The 21,061-nt window shown below is 44.3% G+C and overlaps 1 protein-coding gene across 3 annotated transcripts in view; it reads right to left on the bottom strand.

Moving 5' to 3' along the window:
- Nucleotides 1-9,157: 9,157 nt before the first annotated feature.
- The window catches only part of garnl3 (GTPase activating Rap/RanGAP domain like 3), a 457,411-nt gene continuing 445,507 nt past the window's right edge, over nt 9,158-21,061 (bottom strand). For all 3 annotated transcript variants that reach the window (XM_059993840.1, XM_059993839.1, XM_059993841.1), the window contains 3 exons: nt 14,059-14,268; nt 12,256-12,376; nt 9,158-10,142 (listed from right to left, as the gene is read on the bottom strand). In XM_059993840.1, the coding sequence (XP_059849823.1) occupies nt 9,983-10,142; nt 12,256-12,376; nt 14,059-14,268 (491 nt within the window). In that variant the 3' untranslated portion in view covers nt 9,158-9,982. The remainder of the gene's footprint in view (nt 10,143-12,255; nt 12,377-14,058; nt 14,269-21,061) is intronic.

Genomic DNA, 21,061 nt, shown 5'->3' with positions numbered 1-21,061 from the left:
TGGGGGGGGGGGGGGGGGGAGGGGCGCTAAGCAGGTGCTACACCTTACCCAAGGGTGACCTGCAGGCTAACGGGGGGAAGGAGCCCCTTACACCTCCTTTGGTAGAGACGTATCTCCACCCCGCCAGCCAAGCAGATATAATAATAATAATTAAGAAGCATTTAGACATATACAAGAACTGCCATGGAGTGGAGAGATACATGTCCTGTGCAGACAGATGGGATTAGTTATCAGGCTATTGAGGAACAGAGCACAGATTCAGGCCATTTGATCCAACTAGTCCATGTTGACCCCAGTGCCCACCTAGCTCGCCCCAGTTTCCTGCATTCAACCCATATCCCTCCAGAACCCTCCCCTTCATATACCCATCCAAAGGCTTCTTAAATTATACTATAGTACCTGCCTCAACCACCTCCTCTGGCAGCTTGTTCCAAGCGCCCATCACAGGCATGACAGTGGCCGCATTTCATCAGGAGTTTGAGGAGATTTGGTATGTCGCCTAAAACATTTGCAAATTTCTACAGATGTAACCTGGAGAGTATTCTAACTGGCTGCATCACCATCTGGTGTTGGGGGTGGGAGCTACTGCACAGGATCGAAGTGAGCTGCGGAGAATTGTAAACTTAGTCAACTCTGTCATGGGCACTAGCCTCCCCAGCATCCAGGACATCTTCAAGGAGCGGTGCCTCAAAAGGGGGTGTCCATCACTAAGGACCCCCATCACCCAGGACATGCTTTGTTCTCATTGTTACCATCAGGAAGGAGGTCCAGAAGCCTGAAGACACGCACTCAACGATTCAGGAACGGCTTCTTCCCCTCTGCCATCAGATTCCTAAATGGACACTGAACCCATAAACACTACCTCATTACTTTCATTATTTCTATTTTTGCTCTACTTATATAACTATTTTTTTCTGCAATTCAGTTTTTTTCTATATTATCATGTATTGCACTGACTGCTGCCGTAAAGTTAACAAATTTCATGGAGTATGCTGGTGATGTTAAACCTAATTCTGATTCTGACCCTCTGGCTGATTAAGTTTCTCCTCGGGTCCTCTCCTGCTCTAAATCTACACCACTGAGGTTTGGACTTCTCTGTCCAAGGCAAAAGGCTGTTGCCGTCCACCTTGTCTATGCCTAACATAATTTCATACACTTCTGTAAGGTTCCCTTTCATTCTCCTATGATCCGAGGAATAAAGACCTATCCAGAACAACCTCTCCCTATACCCCGGCCCTCTATTCCTGGTAACATCCGCAGAAATCCTTTCTGCACTCATTCCAGTTTAACCAGATCCTTCCTATAACTGGGTGAGCAAAGCTGTAGTCCATGAGCGTTCTCACCAACAACTTATACAACGGCAACATAGTGAACTATCCCGGCTCCTATAGTCGATGCCCCAAAGTTAATGTAGCACATGCAAAATGCTGGGTCAATTCAGCAGGTCAGGCAGCAGCTATGGAGAGGAATAAGCAGTCAATGTTTTGGGCTGAGTCCCAAATTTCATGACATATATGAGTGATGATAAGCCAGATTATGATACGGGTCTCTGTTGTGGAGTGAGAAGGGCAAGGGGAATCATGGTTGGGAACAGGGGAAGGGAGAGGGAAGGGAGCTGGAAGACATTGTGTAGTGATCAATAAACCAATTGTTTGCAATCAAATAAGCTTGCCTGCTGTCGCAGGGCTGGGTGTGTCTTCATCCACTTCTGGCACTCGTCTGATCCCTGTCCCGCACCCCTCCCACGGTGCTCCACCCTTGCTAATCCCAATGCTCTTTGCTCCCGCCAGATTTACAAACTTGCTCTCCACCCCACGTTGATAAATACAGTACCATGCAAAAGTCTAAAACACACTAGATATATATATATATATATATACAGACACACAAATATATATACATATCTTCTTCTTCGCTTGTCCATCGGAACCCGATGATGACATCCATTCCTTTAACGGTGAGATCTTTGATGACTATACAGTCCTGTCCTGGACCCACAAGCTCTATTGCAGGTGGGACATGTATATGTGGTTATGGTGGTGGTAGTGATGGCAACCATGGCTGCATTTCTCCTGGCTCTCTTCTGCTGTCTTCTGGTTGTTCTTTCCATCTCCAGAATACGAACCCCGTCCCTACACAGCTGTCGCCAAGTGTTACGGTCAGCAGCAACATCCTCCAGGTCCTCAGGTCTGATCTTGCACTTCCTTAAAGCATTCTTCACCTGATCCTTATAGCGCTTCTTCAGCCCTCCAGCTGAGTGATGACCATGATGTAGCTGGCCGTATAACACTCTGCGGGGTAGCCGACATGGGGGCATCCTTATCACGTGCGCCAGTCACTGCAGCTGATGCTGGGTGATCATGGCCTCAATACTTCTGCAGTTGATCTTTACAAGTATTTCAGTGTGAGGCACCCACTCACGCCAGGTAATTCCCAGGATGCGCTGAAGGCAGCTTATGTGGAAGCGCTCCAAGGATTTGATGTGACGGCTGTAGGTTACCCAAGATTCACAGCCATGAAGGAGGCTGGTATACAGCGACCTTTGTGGAGGGATGAAGGCTCCTGTTCTGAAAGACTCTACCCTGAAGTCTCCCAAAGGCAGCTGATGCCTGTTTAATGCGGCTCTGGATGTTGTTGTCAATGCCACTATCCTCAGAGAGAATGCTCCCCAGATATTCGAAAGATGGCACCACTGACAGACAGACAGACAGACAGACAGACAGACACACACACACACACACACACACACACACACACACACACACCTGTAAAAAGTATTCATCCCCCTTGGAAGTTTTCATGTTTTATTGTTTTTAGCATCATTGAATCACAGTGGATTTAATTTGGCTTTTTTTTGACACTTTTCAACAGAAAAAGACTCTTTTGTATTAAAGTGAAGACAGAGCTCTATAGAGTGAGCTAAATGAATAACAAATATAAAACACAAAAGAATTGATTGTATAAGTATTCACCCCCTTTAATATGACACACCATCACTGATGCAGCCAATTGGTCTTAGAAGTCACATAATTATTTAAATAGAGATCACCTGTGTGCAGTCAAGGTCCATCTGCTGGTGTGTCAGTATCCTGGCAAAAATTACACCATGAAGACAAAAGAACATTGCAAGCAACATCACAAGAGATTATTGAAAGCATGTCAAGAGATGAAAATTTTCAAGTCACTGAATGTACTGGTGTACAGTTAAGTCAAACATCAAGAAATGGAAAGAATATGGCACAGATGTCCTCAAAAACTGAGTGCACAAGAAGGGGCCTAGTGAGGGAGGCTACAAAGAGACATGACAACTCTGGAGGAGTTACAAGCTTCAGTGTCTGAGATGGGAGAGACTGTCTGTTCAACAACTGTTGCCCGGATGCTTCACCAGTTGCAGCTTTATGGGAGAATGGCAAAGAGAAAGCCACTGGTGAAAAAAAATTCACATGAAATCTCAGCTAGAGTTTGCCAGATGTATATGGGAGACTCTGAAGTCAGCTGGAAAAAGGCTGTATGGTCTGATTAAACCAAAATTGAGCTTTTTGGCCATCAGATTAAACATTATGTTTGGCATAAGCCAAACAATACACATCATTAAAAACATACCATCCCTATTGTAAATCATGGTGGTGGCTGCATCATGCTGTGAGGATGTTTCAGCGCAACAGGCCCTGGAAGGCTTATGAAGATAGAGGGTGAAATGAATGCGCAAAATACAGGGAAATCCTGGAAAGAAACCTGATGCAGTCTGCAAGAGAACTGTGACTTGGGAGAAGATTTGTTTTCCAGCAAGACGATGACCCCAACCCAAAGCTACACAGGAATGACTTAAAAACAACCTCGATCCAATTGAGAGTTTGTGACTGGACTTGAAAAGGGCTGTTCACTCATGATCCCCAAGCAATCTGACAGAACTTGAGCAGTTTTGTGAAGAAGAATGTGGAAAAATTGCAGTGTCCAGATGTGCAAAGCTGATAGAGACCCAACCACACAGACTCAAGACTGTGATTGCTGACAAAGGTGCATCTACTAAATACTGTCTTGAAGGGGGTGAGTAACTATGCAATCAATTATTTTGTGTCTTATATTTGTACTTAATTTAGACTAATTTGTAGAAGTATGTTTTCACTTTGAGACAAAAGTGTCTTTTCTATTGATCAGTGTCAAAAAAACCTAATTAAATCCACTGCAATTCAATGTTGTAAAACAATAAAACATTCCAAGGAGGGGGTGAATACTTTTAATAGGCACTATATATGTACATATATATAGCTAATGTGCCTAAGTTTATGCACAGTACTGTACTAATACCACCACTGAGAATTGCAAGTAAATGTGACTCTCACTCGGTTAGAGATGTGAAATGATATGAAGATTGCCATAGATGCTGTGCACTGGCTGAAGGTACTGTTATGCTGGTTGGCAGAAAGAAGCCCACTATTCTAACAGGTCAGAGATTCTGAAACATGCTAAACTGGCTTGCTTGACATTGTAAATCTAATTTGTGCATTCACCCAAAAACATTTTTAAGGTCGTAATGAGCCAGAATCATTGGCTTTGTAGTTCAGCAGTGAAAAGGAACCAAATGGTAATGACTATAACCCATCCTAGTTGAGTGTGTATTCTTGTTATTTGCAAAGGAGTTGCTTTTAAACTCACTGGCATCATGAAAGAAAGATTCTGCCCCCCCGCTCCCCACAAGGCACTCCAGTCTCAGAGTGCAACAGAGAACTGTATCTTATTAGGTTGGGTTTGGTTTGGAGGGAAGGGCTTCTGTCAATGTAAACGTGCTTGAAATATAACAATTCAAAATGAAAAACACGGTACAGTGACATGTGCCATGCTGTTGGAGAACATCCAATGTACAAGGGATTTGCTCTTCATTTGTGACTGTGCCCTGTTTATTCCCTGGAAAAGGTGCAAAAATTATTCACAAGGATGCTACTGGCACTGGAGATCTTGAGTTAGAAATTTGATAGTCTGGGACTATCAAGTGCTGGAGGAACTCAGCAGGTCAGGTAACAGCTATGGAGAGGAGATAACAGTCGATGTTTTGGGCCAAGACCCTTCGTCAGGACTGAAAAGGAAGGGGGAAGAGGAGGGAGAGGGGAAGCAGTATGAGCTGGCAGGTGATGGGTGAGACCAGCTGTGGTAGAAGTTAAGTAGCTAGGGGAGGCGTGTTGAAGTAAGATGCTGGGAGGTGATAGGTGGAAGAGGAAAAGGGCTGAAGAAGAAAGATTCTGATCGGAGAGGGCCGTGGGCTACCTCAAAAGGCAGGATTTCCTGGTAGCTACTCATTTCAATTTGACCTCCCATTCCCATTCCAACATGTCTGCTCACGGTCTCCTCTCCTGCCACTATGTGACTACACTCAGGTTGGAGGAGCAGCACTTCATATTCTGTAGCCTCCAACTTGATGTAATTAACATCGATTTCTCATTTTCCATTCCCCATTCTATCTCCTCTCTCACCCCTCCTCTTCTCCTCCCCTGCCCATCATCTCCCTTTGGTGGCCCTCTTGCCCTGTCCACTGTCTACTCCAATCACATTCCTCCATCTTCCACCCGTAACCTCATCAACCTATCACATTCCAACTTCTCACTTCATCCCCCACCCCCCCATCCTCCCCCTCACCTATCATCTTCCAGCTTCTTACTTTATCCTCTTGGCCCTCCACCCAGCCACCTTCCTTCTCACCTGGTTTCATCTATCACCCTCCAGCTTGTCCTCCTCCCCCATCTCCACATTTTTATTCTGGCTTCTTCTCCACCATCCCTCCAACCCCCACCAATTCCTATCCTGTCCTGATAAAGGGTCGACTCTTTATTCTTCTCCAAACCTGCTGAATTGCTCCAGCATTGTGTGTGTGTGTGTTGAGAAAGTAGATGGGATTCCCTTTGTTTACTTTGGGACTGAAGACTGTTTCCAAACAGCTTCTTACTAGTATCAGTCATGTGCAATTGGGGGGCTGTTAGACTCTACATCATAGTTTTAAAATAGCGTCAGCTGCGTGTGCTTGTGTTTAAAAAGCAGTGATTTTTGTTGTTGATTGTTGGTGAGAAGTAAACAGTAAGACATTTCAGAACTGATTTGTTTCTGATGTTTCAAGCGTTCACGCTAGATGCCAGGTATGCTGTTAGACATTACAGAGTGAATGCCTTTTAAATAGCGGCAGCTATGCGGGCTTGTTTTATGTTCTCTATTTGGGCTGACAGACACGGTTTCAAAAAGTAGTAATATTTGATAACAGTGATTTCAGGGCCCTGAAGAAGGGTCTTGGTCAGAAACGTCGACTGCTGGTTCAATTTCTCTAGATGCTGAGTTCCTCCACTTTCTCCTGTGCGTTGCTCTGAATTTCCAGCATCAGCAGGAACTCTTGTGTTTGTGATTTTTGTTGATTTTGTTTATTATTTTGACTTTATGTAGATAGGCAATAAAGGCAGTCCATTATCTGCACTAGGTGTCTGTGATGACTTTGTTCATTTATAGTCAATCAAAAGAACACAGGCAATGAACACCTCTGTCGATAATACCCAGTTTTATAGTACTCTAGTAGTATTGATAGTGTTGTAATTTCTTCTGTTTTTCAATTGTTACGCAATTAAACAGTAGTTTGTCTTTGTTATGCCTTTAAACTATTTCCATGCAACTTCAGCTAATTGGGACAGCCTCTTAATTGGGCCATAATGTACGGGTCCTGATGTGTCCCAATTAACCAGAATCCACTGCATATTACTATATATACAGTATATAGTAATTTGTGCTATATTTTATGATAGGGTTTGTATATAATTCACTGTATATGTGATTCCTAGGTCTTGCCTGTCTCCTCAGCGCAAGAGCAAAGAGGAATAGGCAAGGCACACTGGTATTACAAGGCATTGGTAAGGCCAAATTTGGAGTATTGTGTACAGTTCTGGTCACCGAATTATAGAAAAGATGTCAATAAATTATAGAGAGTACAGAGGAGATTTACTAGAATGTTACCTGGGTTTCAGCACCTAAATTACAGAGAAAGGTCTTTATTCTTTGGAGTGTAGAAGGTTGAGGGGGGACTTGACAGAGGTATTTAAAATTATGAGGGGGATAGATAGAGTTGACATGGATAGGTTTTTTCCATTGAGAGTAGGGGAGATTCAAACAAGAGGACATGAGTTGAGAATTAAGGGGTAAAAGTTTAGGGGTAACATGAGGGGGAACTTCTTTACTCAAGAGAGTGGTAGCTGTGTAGAACGTGCTTCCAGTAGAAGTGGTAGAGGCAGGTTCGGTATTATTATTTAAAGTAAAATTGGATAGGTATATGGACTGAAAAGGAATGGAGGGTTATGGGCTGAGTGCAGGTCGGTGGGTCTAGGTGAGAGTAAGCATTCGGCACAGACTAGAAGGGCCGAGATGGCCTGTTACCGTGCTGTAATTGTTATACGGTTATATTACCAATGACATCCACATCTGTTAACGACCATAAAACAAGGAGTAGTCTGGAACTGCATCCCAGACGGGGAGATCTATACTTGTTCTACAGTGATTGCTGGCAAGGGAAAATCTGCAGATGCCGTAAATCAAAACAGTGATTGCTGTTTGCTCTTCTCTGCCTCTGATAGTCAATCCACTGTGTTCAGCGAGACAGGATACATCACATTCCTGTGACTACACTGAGGGGAGCTTAATGACACAGACTGGTAGCATGGTGGTTAGTGTGATGCTATTAAAGCACCAGCAACCCACGTTCAGTTCCAGAGGGGTCTGTAAGGAGGTTCTACATTTCCCCTGTGATTGCACGAGTTTTCTGAAGAAGTGTCTCAGCCTGAAACGCCGACTGTTTACTCTTTTACATAGATGCAGTCTGACCTGCTGAGAGTGTGTGTTGCTTTGGATTTCCAGAATCTGCATGTTCTCTTGTGTTTGTGGCTCCTCCCACAACGAAAAGGCAGGCAGGTTAGCAGGTTAATAGTCACATGGGTGTAATTGGGTGGCGCAGGCTGGTTGGGCCGGAGGGGCTCATTACTGTGCTGCATCGCCAAATAAGTAAAATATGCTGTGCTGATCCTTTTAACCTACACCAAGATCAATCTAACCCTTCCTTCCCACAGTCCTCCATTTTTCTATCATCCACATGCCTAAGAGCCTCTTAAATATCCCTAATGTATCTGCCTCTACCAGAAGCATGTTCCATGAGCCCACCATGCTCCATGTAAAAAAAACATCTCTGGCCTCCCCCCCCCCCACCCCCCCCAATACTTTCCTCCAATCACCTTAAACTTATGCACTCTTGTGGTAGACATCTCTTCCCTGGGAAAAATAGCCTTTGACTATCCATTCGATCTATACCTCTTAGCAACTTGCACACCCCTACCTTGCACATCACCTCAACCTCCTTCACTCCAACGAGGAATGCCCTAGTTCCCTCAACATATCCTCTAAATATATGCTCTCTAATCCAGGCAGCATCCTGGTAAATCTCCTCTGCACCGTCTCTAAAACGTGTATACTTTTGTATTTAAATGTATATCTTTATATATAGTTTCTCATAAATTCTATTCTACTTTTTTCCTACAAATGCTTACCACTACCCCTGGCAGAGCATTCCATGTGCCACTCTCTGTGTAGAAAAACTATTTCTGCCATCTGTTGGTGGACCCCTACCACTGACCGAGGGGGTCCATGGTCCCCACTGCTGACCGAGGGGGTCCATGGTCCCCACTGCTGACCGAGGGGTCCATGGACCCCAGGTTGGGAACCCCTGCATTGAGGCTGCACAACGCAACACCTCTGAGATTCAACTCCATTAACTTGAGTTATCCACATTTTGCTGAGGTAAAGATGGTTGCGAGCTTCAAGTTCCTGGGTGTAAATATCACCCACAATATATATTCCCAGGTGGATGGTTTGGCCAAGTACACACACCAGTGTCTCTACATCCTTAGAAGGCAAAGGAAATTCAGCACATTCCAATTTTTACAGGTACGCTATAGGAAAATACTCTAGGCAGATATACCGACTGTTCTGTCCAAGACTACACGAAATTACAGAGTTATGGACACAGGCCAGTATATCACAGTAGCCAGCTCCACCATCTCAGAATCAGAAGAATTTGGCCACCTGATACGGACTACTAAAAGAGGACCCATACGAAAATAACATTGTCCAACATTATCCCAGATAATAAATACAGATTTATTTAAGCATATTTTTCACAAAGACATTTCCAGAGGCCCACCTCAGGAGGAAATACATTAAGAGGAGACAGAAAATGCTTGTCGTGTTTTTTTTTTCCCGATTTCCATTCACTTTAACAAAAATATTCACTTATCAGATGAACTGAACTTTATTTTAATTTGTAAAGAAAAAGACATTTTAAATCCCTTAATATTCATTTCATATTAATTAACAGAATTATAATCTACTTTCACAACAGTGCTCAACAGCACTGAAAATAGATATTTTTGTAGTTATGAATTCAGTAATTTTTGAGGCAACGTTTGAAACACAATACATTTACATCTGTTACTTGGCATAAAACCATAGGAATACAATATTTTAAGACAGTTGGTGTTTTTTTTTCCATCACAGAGGTCCAGCAACAGTGTCGACAGTACATATTCATTGAGTACAAAAAAACACTGCTAAGAGGTCAAGGGTTAAAGGTCAAAACCAAACATCAGGCCATTTAAACAAAATGTACAAATCTCAGCCCACAAACGTCTTCCATTCAACGAGATAAATACGCGGTAATAAATAAAATCGCCTGCAAAAATATTCCAAACCTTTTAGTGGAGATGGTTGTTAAGTGCGCGGAGGTTCACATTAAATTAAGAGGTTATCGGTCTTGTGGAAGTCAACAACAGTGGTGGATCTGAGCAGACATGCACTGTACATTTTGGGCAGGGAACAATGGGTTACAGATTCATCGCATGGTCTGGGGCAGGAAGAAGGGACCTTTTTCCTTTTTTAAAAAAAACGAGGAAACAAATGTCTCTGTAGGTTTTCACTTCAAGTCCAAAACTTCGTCGTCGAAAGATGCGTTCAGGTGAAATAAACAGCTGGGCAGAGGACTCTCGATCTTGGCTGCTGTTGTGTCTGGATCGGAGCTGGTGGATAAGTGGCGTTGGGCTTCCGATTCTGTATCCATGACCTCCGCTAGAATCCTGGGAGAGGAAAGCAAAGCAGAAAGGGTTTATCGGTCATACAAGATGCAGGTGTTGTAATCTGGAGCAACACACCTACTCAGTAGGTCAGACTGTTTATTAGTTTAGAGTCATAGAGTTATAGAAAGCTGCAGCACAAAAACAGGCCCTTCAGCCCATCCAGTCCATGCCGAACCATTGATTATTGTCACATTTCATAATTATTTTATTTTTGAGATTCAGCACAGTAACAGCCCCTTCCAGTCCCATGAGCCTGCGCCACCTAATTACACCAATGTGGCCATTTAACCTACTAACCTGTATGCCTTTGGAAGGCGGGAGGAAACCCGCGTGGTCATGGGGAGAACATACAGACTCCGTAGAGGCAGTGCCGGGAATGGAACCCTTGTTGCTGGTGCCGTAAACCGTTATGCTAACTGCAATGCTACCGTGGTGGCACGTGGAACGAGATATGGTGAAAAGCATTTGCTTGCATGGCATCCGGGAAGATCATGTCATGTGTGAGTACGTCGAGGTAGTGAGAAGATAAAAACAGAACGCAGTGTTGAGCTGCAGAGAAAGCACCGTGCAGAACTAGGCCACTCAGCCCATTAAGTCTGCTCTGCTATTCCATCGTGGCTGATTTATAATCCCTCTCAACCCTATTCTCCTGCCTTCACCCCATAACTTCTGATGCCCTGACTAGCCAAGAACCTATCAACCTCTGCTTTGAAGTGCTGTAGTATCTATGTTCTACACAGAGAGTGGTAGGTGCAAGGAACACTCAGCCATGGGTGGTGATAGAAACAGATACACTAGGGACATTTAAGAGACTTTTAAGCACATGGATGATAGAAAAAAATGTAGGGTTATGTAGGAGGGAAGAGTTTGGTTGATCTTAGAGCAGGTTAAAAGGTCAGCACAACATTGTGGGCCAAAGGGCCTGTACTGTGCTGTGATGTTCTATATTCTATAGTACAAAGGCCACAATGAGGTAGATTGGGAGATCTTTAGCACATGAAAGATCCTTTCAAGAGTTTGAAACTGCAGGATAGGAGCTATGCTTGAGTCTAGTACACACTCTCAAACTTTTGAATCTGATTGGTATCTCCCACACACTTGCTTATATCTGCCTTTGATTAACTTGGGTTAGGAACAGGAGATGAATCCCATTATAACCTGGAGACTACCTTCCATCCTCCCATCAACCCCCTTCTCCCTACTCTAGGCAATTGACAGTGGCCAATTAACTTCCTGATCCGATTAAAAAACCAATTCTGTGAGCAGAGGAGGAATCCCAGACAGTGACAGGGAGAAGGTGCAAACTGCAAACAACCCATTTCTGGGGTCAGGATCAAACCCAGGTCACTCGAGTTGTGAGGAAGCACCGGAGTGAGAATACGGGATGTTGAAGCAACTCCAAATCCATTGTTGCAATGAGACAAAGGCCCACCTGAATGGCACATCAGCCATCATCAAGAAGCTAAGTGGTTTGCTTTTAGAGTCATCAAATAATAAAGCACTACAGAACAGAAATAGGCCAAATTAGTCCACCTCTCCTTGTACCTCAATAAATCACTGGGGTTCTACTGACGGTTAGATTGCATGGTAGTCCTCAGATTCGATTGGCCTTGGTCAGGCTTTAATCTGAAACCACTAAATCCCCATGGTGAAAACACGCACAGGATTCTTAGCAACACACACAAGATGCTGCAGGCCAGGCAGCATCTGTGGAAAAAAGTACATTTCGTGCTGAGACTCTTCGGCAGGACTGGAGGGGGAAGAAAGCTGAGGAGCAGATACGAAATGTGGGGGAAGGGGAGAGAGAAATGCCAGGCGATAGGTGAAATGGAGGGGGAGAGATGAAGCAAAGGGCTAGGAAGTTGATTGGTGAAAGAGAAAGGCCATGGAAGAAAGAAGAAAAAGGGGGGGGGGGTGAGAAGCACCAGAGGGAGGCAAGGAGTGGTGGTGATAAGGTCAGTTTAAAATGCTGAAGCGGAGGGGCGGAGCAAACGCGTGAGAGAGGAACAAGGGGATGGGAAGCGGTGAAGGGTGGTGGTGGCATTACTGGAAGATTGAGGGATTGATGTTCATGCCACCAGATTGGAGGCTACCCAAACCTCGTGTTCTTTACCTGTCACTGCTCGTCGACCTCACAGCACCTTTCCTGGGCTGTTCGTCTGTTCCTTTCCGAGACCATTTTTTCTGTTTTGGAGCACCGTCAGATTTGGTTGTAGTCGAGTCCGTCGTCAGGCCTACAGTGCGAAGGAGGCATAATGTTCAGCCATGAACAGGAACTGCCAGCTCAGTTGCAAACACACAATGTGACCAACCCCTTGAAAATTATAACATGAGGAAAATTCATCCCATCCACCCTCTTAGACCCTGGAACATTGAAGAGTACTGCAGAGAAATGGGAATCATGGAATAACAAACATCTTTCAAATTGGTTATTGCTAATAAAATATTTATTCTTTGATTCGGTAAAATAAAATCAAGTTGCTGAAGGAACTTAGTGGGTCAGGGACAGCCATGGAGGGAGATGGACGTTCAATATTTCTGGTCAAGATCCTTCACCTGGACTGAAAGAGCAGTGGCGAGACGGTCAGTTTAAAGTGGTGAAGGGGAGGGATGGAGCAAAAGCTGTTAGGTGATAGGTGGATCCATGTGACGAGAGGTTGATTGGCATAGGAAGTCATTTGCTCATTGGTCCTTGTTTTCTCATTGCCTCGTTTGGAATGGGACAGCAGGCAACCCTGACCGAGGGTAACTGTGGCAAGTGAAAGATGTTCTTTAGCGTTATGACTCTCTGGCTGTCTTGTGTAACTGAGCGTGAAGTGGGGAGAGGAGTGGGAAGGGATAGAAGAGAAGAGAAAAAGACAGGAAATAGAGAGAGGGGCGGTGTCTGCAAAGGTGGAGGGAGCAGGAAGAAACACATTGAAAGACGTGATAACTTCGACTTCAGTGGACTGCACTTGGTCAGGAATCTTTAATAATGTGTAATCCACATTTCCCACCGAGATTTTGCCTGAAGGTTTCAGGTGCACACGTTGTAAATGCCTGACAGCTGATGGCTCTCTTATGCCACATTTCACGTCCACAGTGTGAGCTGTAGATACCCCACTCTGTCCAGACCCTGGGAAGGGTGACGGTGTGAGCTGTAGATACCCCACCCTGTCCAGACCCTGGGAAGGGTGACAGTGTGAGCTGTAGATACCCCACCCTGTCCAGACCCTGGGAAGGCACCAGGTCTGTGAAAAAGTCAGAAACCTGGTTTGTGTCAGGTACTTTAGTGACTAGCTGGCCTCAGGAAGGAAAGTCATGACTGTCACCTTCCTGTACCTTAAATATAGGGGGAATAGAGCTGGAATTTAAAAAAATTTAAATAACTATACAAATGTATATTTTATGCGTTATTTCCTGCCTATACGACAGGCTTTTGAAAGGGAAGGAATAAAAACTCCTTGAATTTTAACCACTTTCAGATCTCCAAAGATCATAGAACAGAATATTACAACACAGTAAAGGCCCTTCAGCCCACAATGTCATGCCAACCCTTTAACCTACTCTTAAGATCAATTAGACACTTCCCCCCACCCACATAACCCTCTGTTTTGTATCATTGTGCCTATCTAAGAGTTTCCTAAATGTCCCTAATGTATCTGCCTCTACCACCATCCCTGCCAGGACGTTCCACACACCCATCACTCTGTGTGTAAAGAAACTTACCTCTGAGATTCCACCCCCCCCCCACATATACTTTCCAACGATCACCTCAAAAGTAAGCCTCCTTGAACTCGCCATAACTGCACTTGAAAAAAAGTCTTTGGCTATCTACTCGATCTCATTATCTTGTACATCTCTATCAAGACTCCTCTCATTCTAGAGAAGCTTTCAGCTTGCTGTTTGGATCAAAAGTGAAGTGAGTGTCTCTTACCCAGCAATTCTTTGCGTGTTCTGCATGCAATCTCCTTGATCTCCATGCGGGACAGTGAGAGTGAATGGGTTACCGGCATTGGCGCTGTAACACTGGACGTGGGCGTCGTGGCAACCTTTGCAACAAGGGGGGACTTCAGAGGCCGTTCGATGCTCCTTCCAACGAGGTTGCTGAGGGGAATCTTGTAAATGTGTTTCCACTGAATCTCCCCTTCAAATACAACACAACAGTACAGTCAGGGGTCACACATCACAAGTTAGCCACAGCAACACATACAAAATTAGGACACGGACTGTTAGGATGGGAAACAGCTTCTTACCCCAGACCGTGAGACTCCTGAACTCCCTGCCACCATGCAGATCTCAGCATTTATGAAGCACCAGTAGCATTATACTCTGCGCTTTTTAACTTGTTTTGTAATTGAACCTTGTGCTAAATATCCATCTTCTGGAATGTATTTTATTATTTGTTAATTTATTTGTGGTAATATTATTTTACGTGTTGTGAGTAGGTTATACTGTGTTGTGCACCTTGGTCTGGAGGAACGTTATTTTATTTGGCAATACACATGAAAATAAACTTGATATTGAAAATGCTGGGGGAACTCAGCAGGTCAGGCGGCATCAGTAGAGGGGAATAAACAGCCAGCACTTTGGCTCCTCAGTCTTCACTAACTTTGCGTGTCAAACAAATCTCCGCCCAGGTCAAGGTTGACACAACGTACAAGTGATGAACGAAAGCCTTCCTGGCCAAAGAGAGCTAACCTGGACCGTACCAACACAGCCTGTTCTTGGTGGAGATATCCCTGAGATGAACTGGATTTCTGAAAATTGCTTTACAAAATGGCAACTCAATTTATAAATAACATTGAGTCTAGAAAGAAACAATGCAGAAACAGGCCATTCAGTCCACAAAACCCTGCTGGTACTTAAGCACCCAGTGCTCTTATAGCACCTGGGATCATTTATGGGGTTCAATTCCCACTGCTGTCTGTGAGGAATTCTCCCCGTGTTAAATATATGGGTTATGACAAAAGGAAAAATGACTAGAGTCGCTTAGCACTTTAGTGCAAGGGTGTTTAGAAACATAGAAAACCTACAGCACAATACAGGCCCTTCGGCCCACAAAGTTGTGTTGAACATGTCCCTACCTTAGAAATTACTAGGCTTACCTATAGCCCTCTATTTTTCTAAGCATGTACCTATCCAAAAGTCTCTTAAAAGACCCTATCTTATCTGCTTCCACCACCATTGCCAGCAGCTCATTCCACGCACTCACCACTCTCTGCGTAAAACAAAAAAAACTTACCTCCGACATCTCCTCTGTACCTACTCCCCAGCACCTTAAACCTGTGTCCTCTTGTGGCAACCATTTCAGCCCTGGGAAAAAGCCTCTGACTATCCACACAATCAATACCTCTCATCATCTTATATCCCTCTATCAGGTCACCTCTCATCCTCTGTTGCTCCAAGGAGAAAAGGTCGAGTTCACTCAACCTGTTTTCATAAGGCATGCTCCTCAATCCAGTCAAGAACCATGTAAATCTCCTCTGTACCCTTTCTATGGCTTCCACATCCTTCCTGTAGTAAGGTGATCAGAACTGAGCACAGTACTCCAAGTGGGGTCTGACCAGGGTCCTATGTAGCTGCAACATTACTTCTAGGCTCCTAAATTCAATTCCACGATTGATGAAGGCCAATACACCATATGCCTTCTTTACCATAGAGTCAACCTGCGCAGCAGCTTTGAGCATCCTATGGTCTCGGACCCCAAGATCCTTCTGATCCTCCACACTGCCAAGAGTCTTACCATTACTACTATATTCTGCTGTCATATTTGACCTACCAAAATGAACCACTTCACACTTATCTGGGTTGAACTCCATCTGCCACTTCTCAGCCCAGTTTTGTATCCTATTGATGTCCTGCTGTAACCTCTGACAGCCCTCCATACTGTCCACAACACCCCCAACCTTTCTGTCATCAGCAAACTTACTAACCCATCCCTCCACCTCCTCATCCAGGTCATTTATAAAAATCACGAAGAGTGAGGGTTCCAGAACAGATCCCACTGGTCACCACTGGTTTATTAGGTGCGTTAAAAATCAAACTTACAAAAATCAGTGAAGATAATGAAAACTGCCAGTATTTACAGACAGATATCTGTACTAGAAATCACATTAATAGCTCCCAGGTTATTCTCGTCCAGTGTGAAAACCTGGCAGTCCCCACCTCCCTCTCACTGAGGGCAATGAGCTCCCTTTATTCGGCTCTAAGACCTACCATCTTTAATTACCAAAGTTAACGCATGAATTAAAATATGATGCACCCCACAATTTAGCTACAATTATATTACAAAATAAACAGAGGTATCTACCTTAAATACAGTACAGAAAGAACACATACACTTTTACACATCCCTATTATGAAAGATATAGAATATTCCGCCATGTATAGGAAGAAAGGTACCATAAAGCCAACCCGGGCACAACAGCTCGGTTTAGGACCCAATATGAGAGTATACTGGGGAAGAGATTAAAGTGCACACGCTCAATGCAACAGCAGTGGAATGACGTGTGTGTGTGTGTGTGTGTATGCATGCATCTGATGAGCCTCTGCGTGTGTGTGATGAGCAAGAAGTGCATTTGCTCTCCGCTAAACCCTATGACCACATGGGTTTCCTCCAGGTGCTTCAGTCCCCTCCCATATTCCAAAAACATACAATTATGTGAATTGGGGGTGTGTGAGATTTGCATGTTGGCGCAGGGAGTGGGGCAACACTTGTGGTCCTCCCAGCACAATCCCTGCTGATCTGATTTGACGCTGGTGACGTATCTCATTGTATGTTTAGATGTACATGTGACCAATAAAGCTAATCTTTATCTTCGCACTAAACACACACAAATCTTATTTTCTTCTCCCATCAGCTCCTCCCACATTGGACCAAATTACCTGCATATCTGGGGCAATTTATAGGAGCCAATTAATCTTACCGATCCACACGCTGCTGCAACAATACTGGAGCCCCTAAGGTCACAGAGAGACCACAGAAAGTCTATACAGGAAACACTAGGGGTCAGGATTGAACCCGTATCTGTAGCAGTCTGGCTACAGATCCTCTAACTGCACAATGGATTCAATGAAAAAACACACACACCCACACAAAAACACTCAAAATCTGCAAAATAAGGCAAACCGTGCAAAAAAAAAAACCAAAATAAATAAATAACACTAAGAACACGAGTTGTAGGGTCCTTGAAAGCGAGTCTGTAAGTTGTAGAATCAGTTCAGTGTTGAGGTGAGTGAAGTTGTCCACGCTGGTTCAGGAGCTGCTACTTGTAGGGTAATAGCTCTTCCTGAACTTGGCAGTGTGGGACCTAAAGCTCCTCTGCCTTTGGCCTGATGGAGCTAGTGATCAGACAGCACAGCCTAGATGCTACCTTCTGGTGGGCAGCACTCCTTGCTCAGTGGTGGGGAGGGATAAAGTTGTGTTAAAATGTCGGGAAAACTGATTTTGGAATTTTGAATTGTAACGGGAGTATTGGGAACTTTCAGTGCTTTCCAACATTAAATGCAGAAACAGTTACACAAACTAAAGCATCGCCTCCTTTCTGCTTCTGAAAAAGAAACATATTTGCTTCATTTCCCAATGCACTGTCGTAATGGAGATGAGATACTGGTGTTGGCAGAAAGACGATCCCAAGTGTGGCTAGCTATTTTTACAGATTCTTCACAGGAAACATCCTATCCAGATGCATCACGCACTCCGCACGCACCCGCAAGGAACTGCATCTGAACACAGCTCAGTCCATCACACAAACTGCTGAATCTGTCTGACACTGCCTCAAAAAGCAGCTAAATAATCAAAGAACATTGCCACCCCAGTCGTTTTCTCTTCTGCTTCCCCCCACCCCCTCCCACACCACCTTCCATCAAGCAGAAGCAACAGAAAAACTAAAACTCACACCAGTGGCAACAAGGATAGTTTCTGACTGATGTGCCGTGATGTATGACGTGGCCCGTCACGGTCTGTCCATGGCCATGATTATTCTCAGCAAATTTTTTGACAGAAGTGGGCAGTGTCTTTACAAGACGGGTGACTCCAGCAATTATCAATCCTCTTCAGAGATTGTCTGCCTGGCGTCAGTGTTTGCGTAATCAGGACTTGTGATGTGCACCAGTTGCTCATACAACCACCCACCACCTCCTCCCGCAGCTTCATGTGACCCTGATCATGGGGCTAAGCATGAGCTACACCCTGCCGAAGGGTGACCTGCAGGCTAGCGGAGGGAAGGAGCACCTTACACCTCCTTTGGTAGAGACGTATCTCCACCCCACCACTGAACCCACTATTAAAAAACTTCTATTCTGAGGCTGTGCCCTCTGGTCTTAGACTTCCCCAGTACTGGAAACATCTTCTCCACATCTACCCTGTATAGGACTTTCAATATTCGGTAGGTTTCTATGAGATTCTCCCTCATTCTTCTAAACTCCAGGGAGTACAGGCCCAGAGCCAGCAAATGCACCTCATTCTTTCATTCCCAGGATCATGAGGCGGACTGTCAAACTAGGGGACTGTTCAAAAGTCTGTAACAGCGATGTTGGTGATGACTTTGAGGAAGGTGCCCTGGATTCTCCTTATAGATCCCACCATGGAAGACCAAACATAGAACAGTACGGTACAGCAACAGGCCATGTGGCCCACGATGTTGTGCCAAACCAGCAAATCAGAAACATCTAAACATGAATCCCTCCTACCTACACCACGTCCGTATCCTTCCATCTTCATTACATCCATGTCTCTTAAGAGCCTCTAATGTATTTGCCTCTACCATCATACCAGACATCTACCACTCTCTGAGTAAAAAACTGCTTAATGATCGCATCTCCCTTAAACCTACCCGCTCTCACCTTCAATGCATGCCCCCTTCTATTAGACTTTTCAGCCCTGGGAAACAGATACTCTCTAAAACAGACAGCATCCTGGTAAATGACTGGCTTCATTTCCTTTCTGCAAATACTGTAATAAACAAAATTATCAAAAATCTCTGCTTTTTGAATCAGCATCTGCTGGCCCAAATGGATAACATAACAGAAGCACACACAATGAATGCTATTTAAAAACTGTTTGTTTGTTAACATCTAAAGGCTGCTTTTGGTATCTCTTAAGCCTGAACGTTTGAAAGCACGGTGAACAAAATAGTTCTGAACTGTCTTACTGCTTATTTCTCACCAACTATCAACAACAAAAATCACTGCTTTCTAAACACAGATACACACAACTTTGGATTCCAGTGAATTGGGCCATCGGTTAATCAAGGTGACTGATGTGGTGTTTAACAGCTACAGCACCAGAAGACCATGAAGATACGATACTTCTTCCTCTTTGTGATGTATATATCCTGTGCCTACCAAATTGTTTCCAGAGATTCCAGCCATTGCCGCTCTGCCATCATCCCTGCCAGTGTTCTTTTCCAATCAATTCTGGCCAACTCCTCTCATGCCTCTGTAATTCCCTTTACTCCACTGTAATACTGATATATCTGACTTTAACTTCTCCTTCTCAAATTTCAGGGTGAATTCAATCATACTGCGATCCCTCTCCCCTAAGGGTTCTTTTACCTTAAGCTCTCCAATCGATTCTGGTTCATTGTACAACACCAAAGCCAGAATAGCTGATCCTCTAGTGGGCTCGACCATGAGCGGCCTAAAAAGCCGTCTTGTAGGCACTCTAGAAATTCCACCTCCTGGAATTAAGCACCAATCTCATTTTCCCAATCTACCTGCATATTGGTATCCCCCATGACTACTGTAACATTGCCCTTTTGGCATGCTTTTTCTATCTCCCATTGTAATTTGTAGGCCACACTCTTACTACTGTATGGGGGTCTTTTTACAACTCCCATCAGGGTCTTTTTACCCTTACAGTTCCTTACCTCTATCCACAATGATTCAACACCCTCTGACCCTACGTCACCTCTTTCTAATGATCTGGTTTCATTTTTTACCGATAGATCAACACCACCCCTTCTGCCTTCCTGCCTGTCCTTTTGACACAATGTGTATCCTTGGGCATTCAGCTCCCAGCTACAATCTTTCAGCCATGATTCAGTGATGCATACATCATACCTGCCAATCTGTAGTTGTGCTACACGTTCATCTACCTTATTCCATGTACTGTGCACTTTCGGATACAACACCTTTTGTCCTGTATTCACCTTTTCGATTTTGTCTGCCTTTTACAATGCAATTCATCCTGTGTCTGCAATTTTGCCCTAGAACAGCCTCTGTTTTGTAAACCAGCTACCTCATCTTCAGCGCTATTATCTGCCTTTTCTACGTTTCTTCTTGCATTGAAATATTCGCAGCTTAGGACACTAGTCGTACCATGCTCAAGATTCCTAATTTTGTCTGAGGACTTGCCAACATTTGCCCCCACAACCTCTCCACTAACTGTTCTGGCACTTTGGTTCCCATTCCCCTGCAACTCTAGTTTAAACAAACCATCCTGCTAGGATATTAGTTCCCCTCCTGTTCAGTTGCAAACAGTCCCTTCTGTGTAGGTCCCATCTTCCCTGGAACAGAGCACAAATACCCAAAAATCTTTTGCCAGTCCCCCTACACCTACTCCTTAGCCACATATTAAATCGTATAATCTTCCTATCTCTGGCCTCACTAGCACATAGCGTGGGTAGCAATCCTGAGATTTCTTAGCACTTATCTCCCAATGCAGAACCTCGACCCTCGCCCGAACTGTCACTGGTACCTACATGGACCACAGCCTTTGACTGTTCACCTTCCCACTTAAGAATACTGAGGACTCAACCCAAGATATCCCGGACACTGACACCCGGGAGACAACACAGCATCTAGGAATCTCGTTCTTACCCACAGAAACTCCTGTCCATTCCTTTAACTAACAAATCCCCTATCACCACATCTCGCCTCTTCTCTCCCTTTCTTTCTGAGTCATAGAGGCAACTCGATGCCAGAGATCTGACCAC

The sequence above is a fragment of the Hypanus sabinus genome, chromosome 18, assembly GCF_030144855.1.
Source record: "Hypanus sabinus isolate sHypSab1 chromosome 18, sHypSab1.hap1, whole genome shotgun sequence".
Classification (NCBI taxonomy): Eukaryota; Metazoa; Chordata; class Chondrichthyes; order Myliobatiformes; family Dasyatidae; genus Hypanus; species Hypanus sabinus.
The sequence above is the reverse complement of the archived record's forward strand: the minus strand, read 5'-3'. Positions and strand labels throughout refer to the sequence as shown.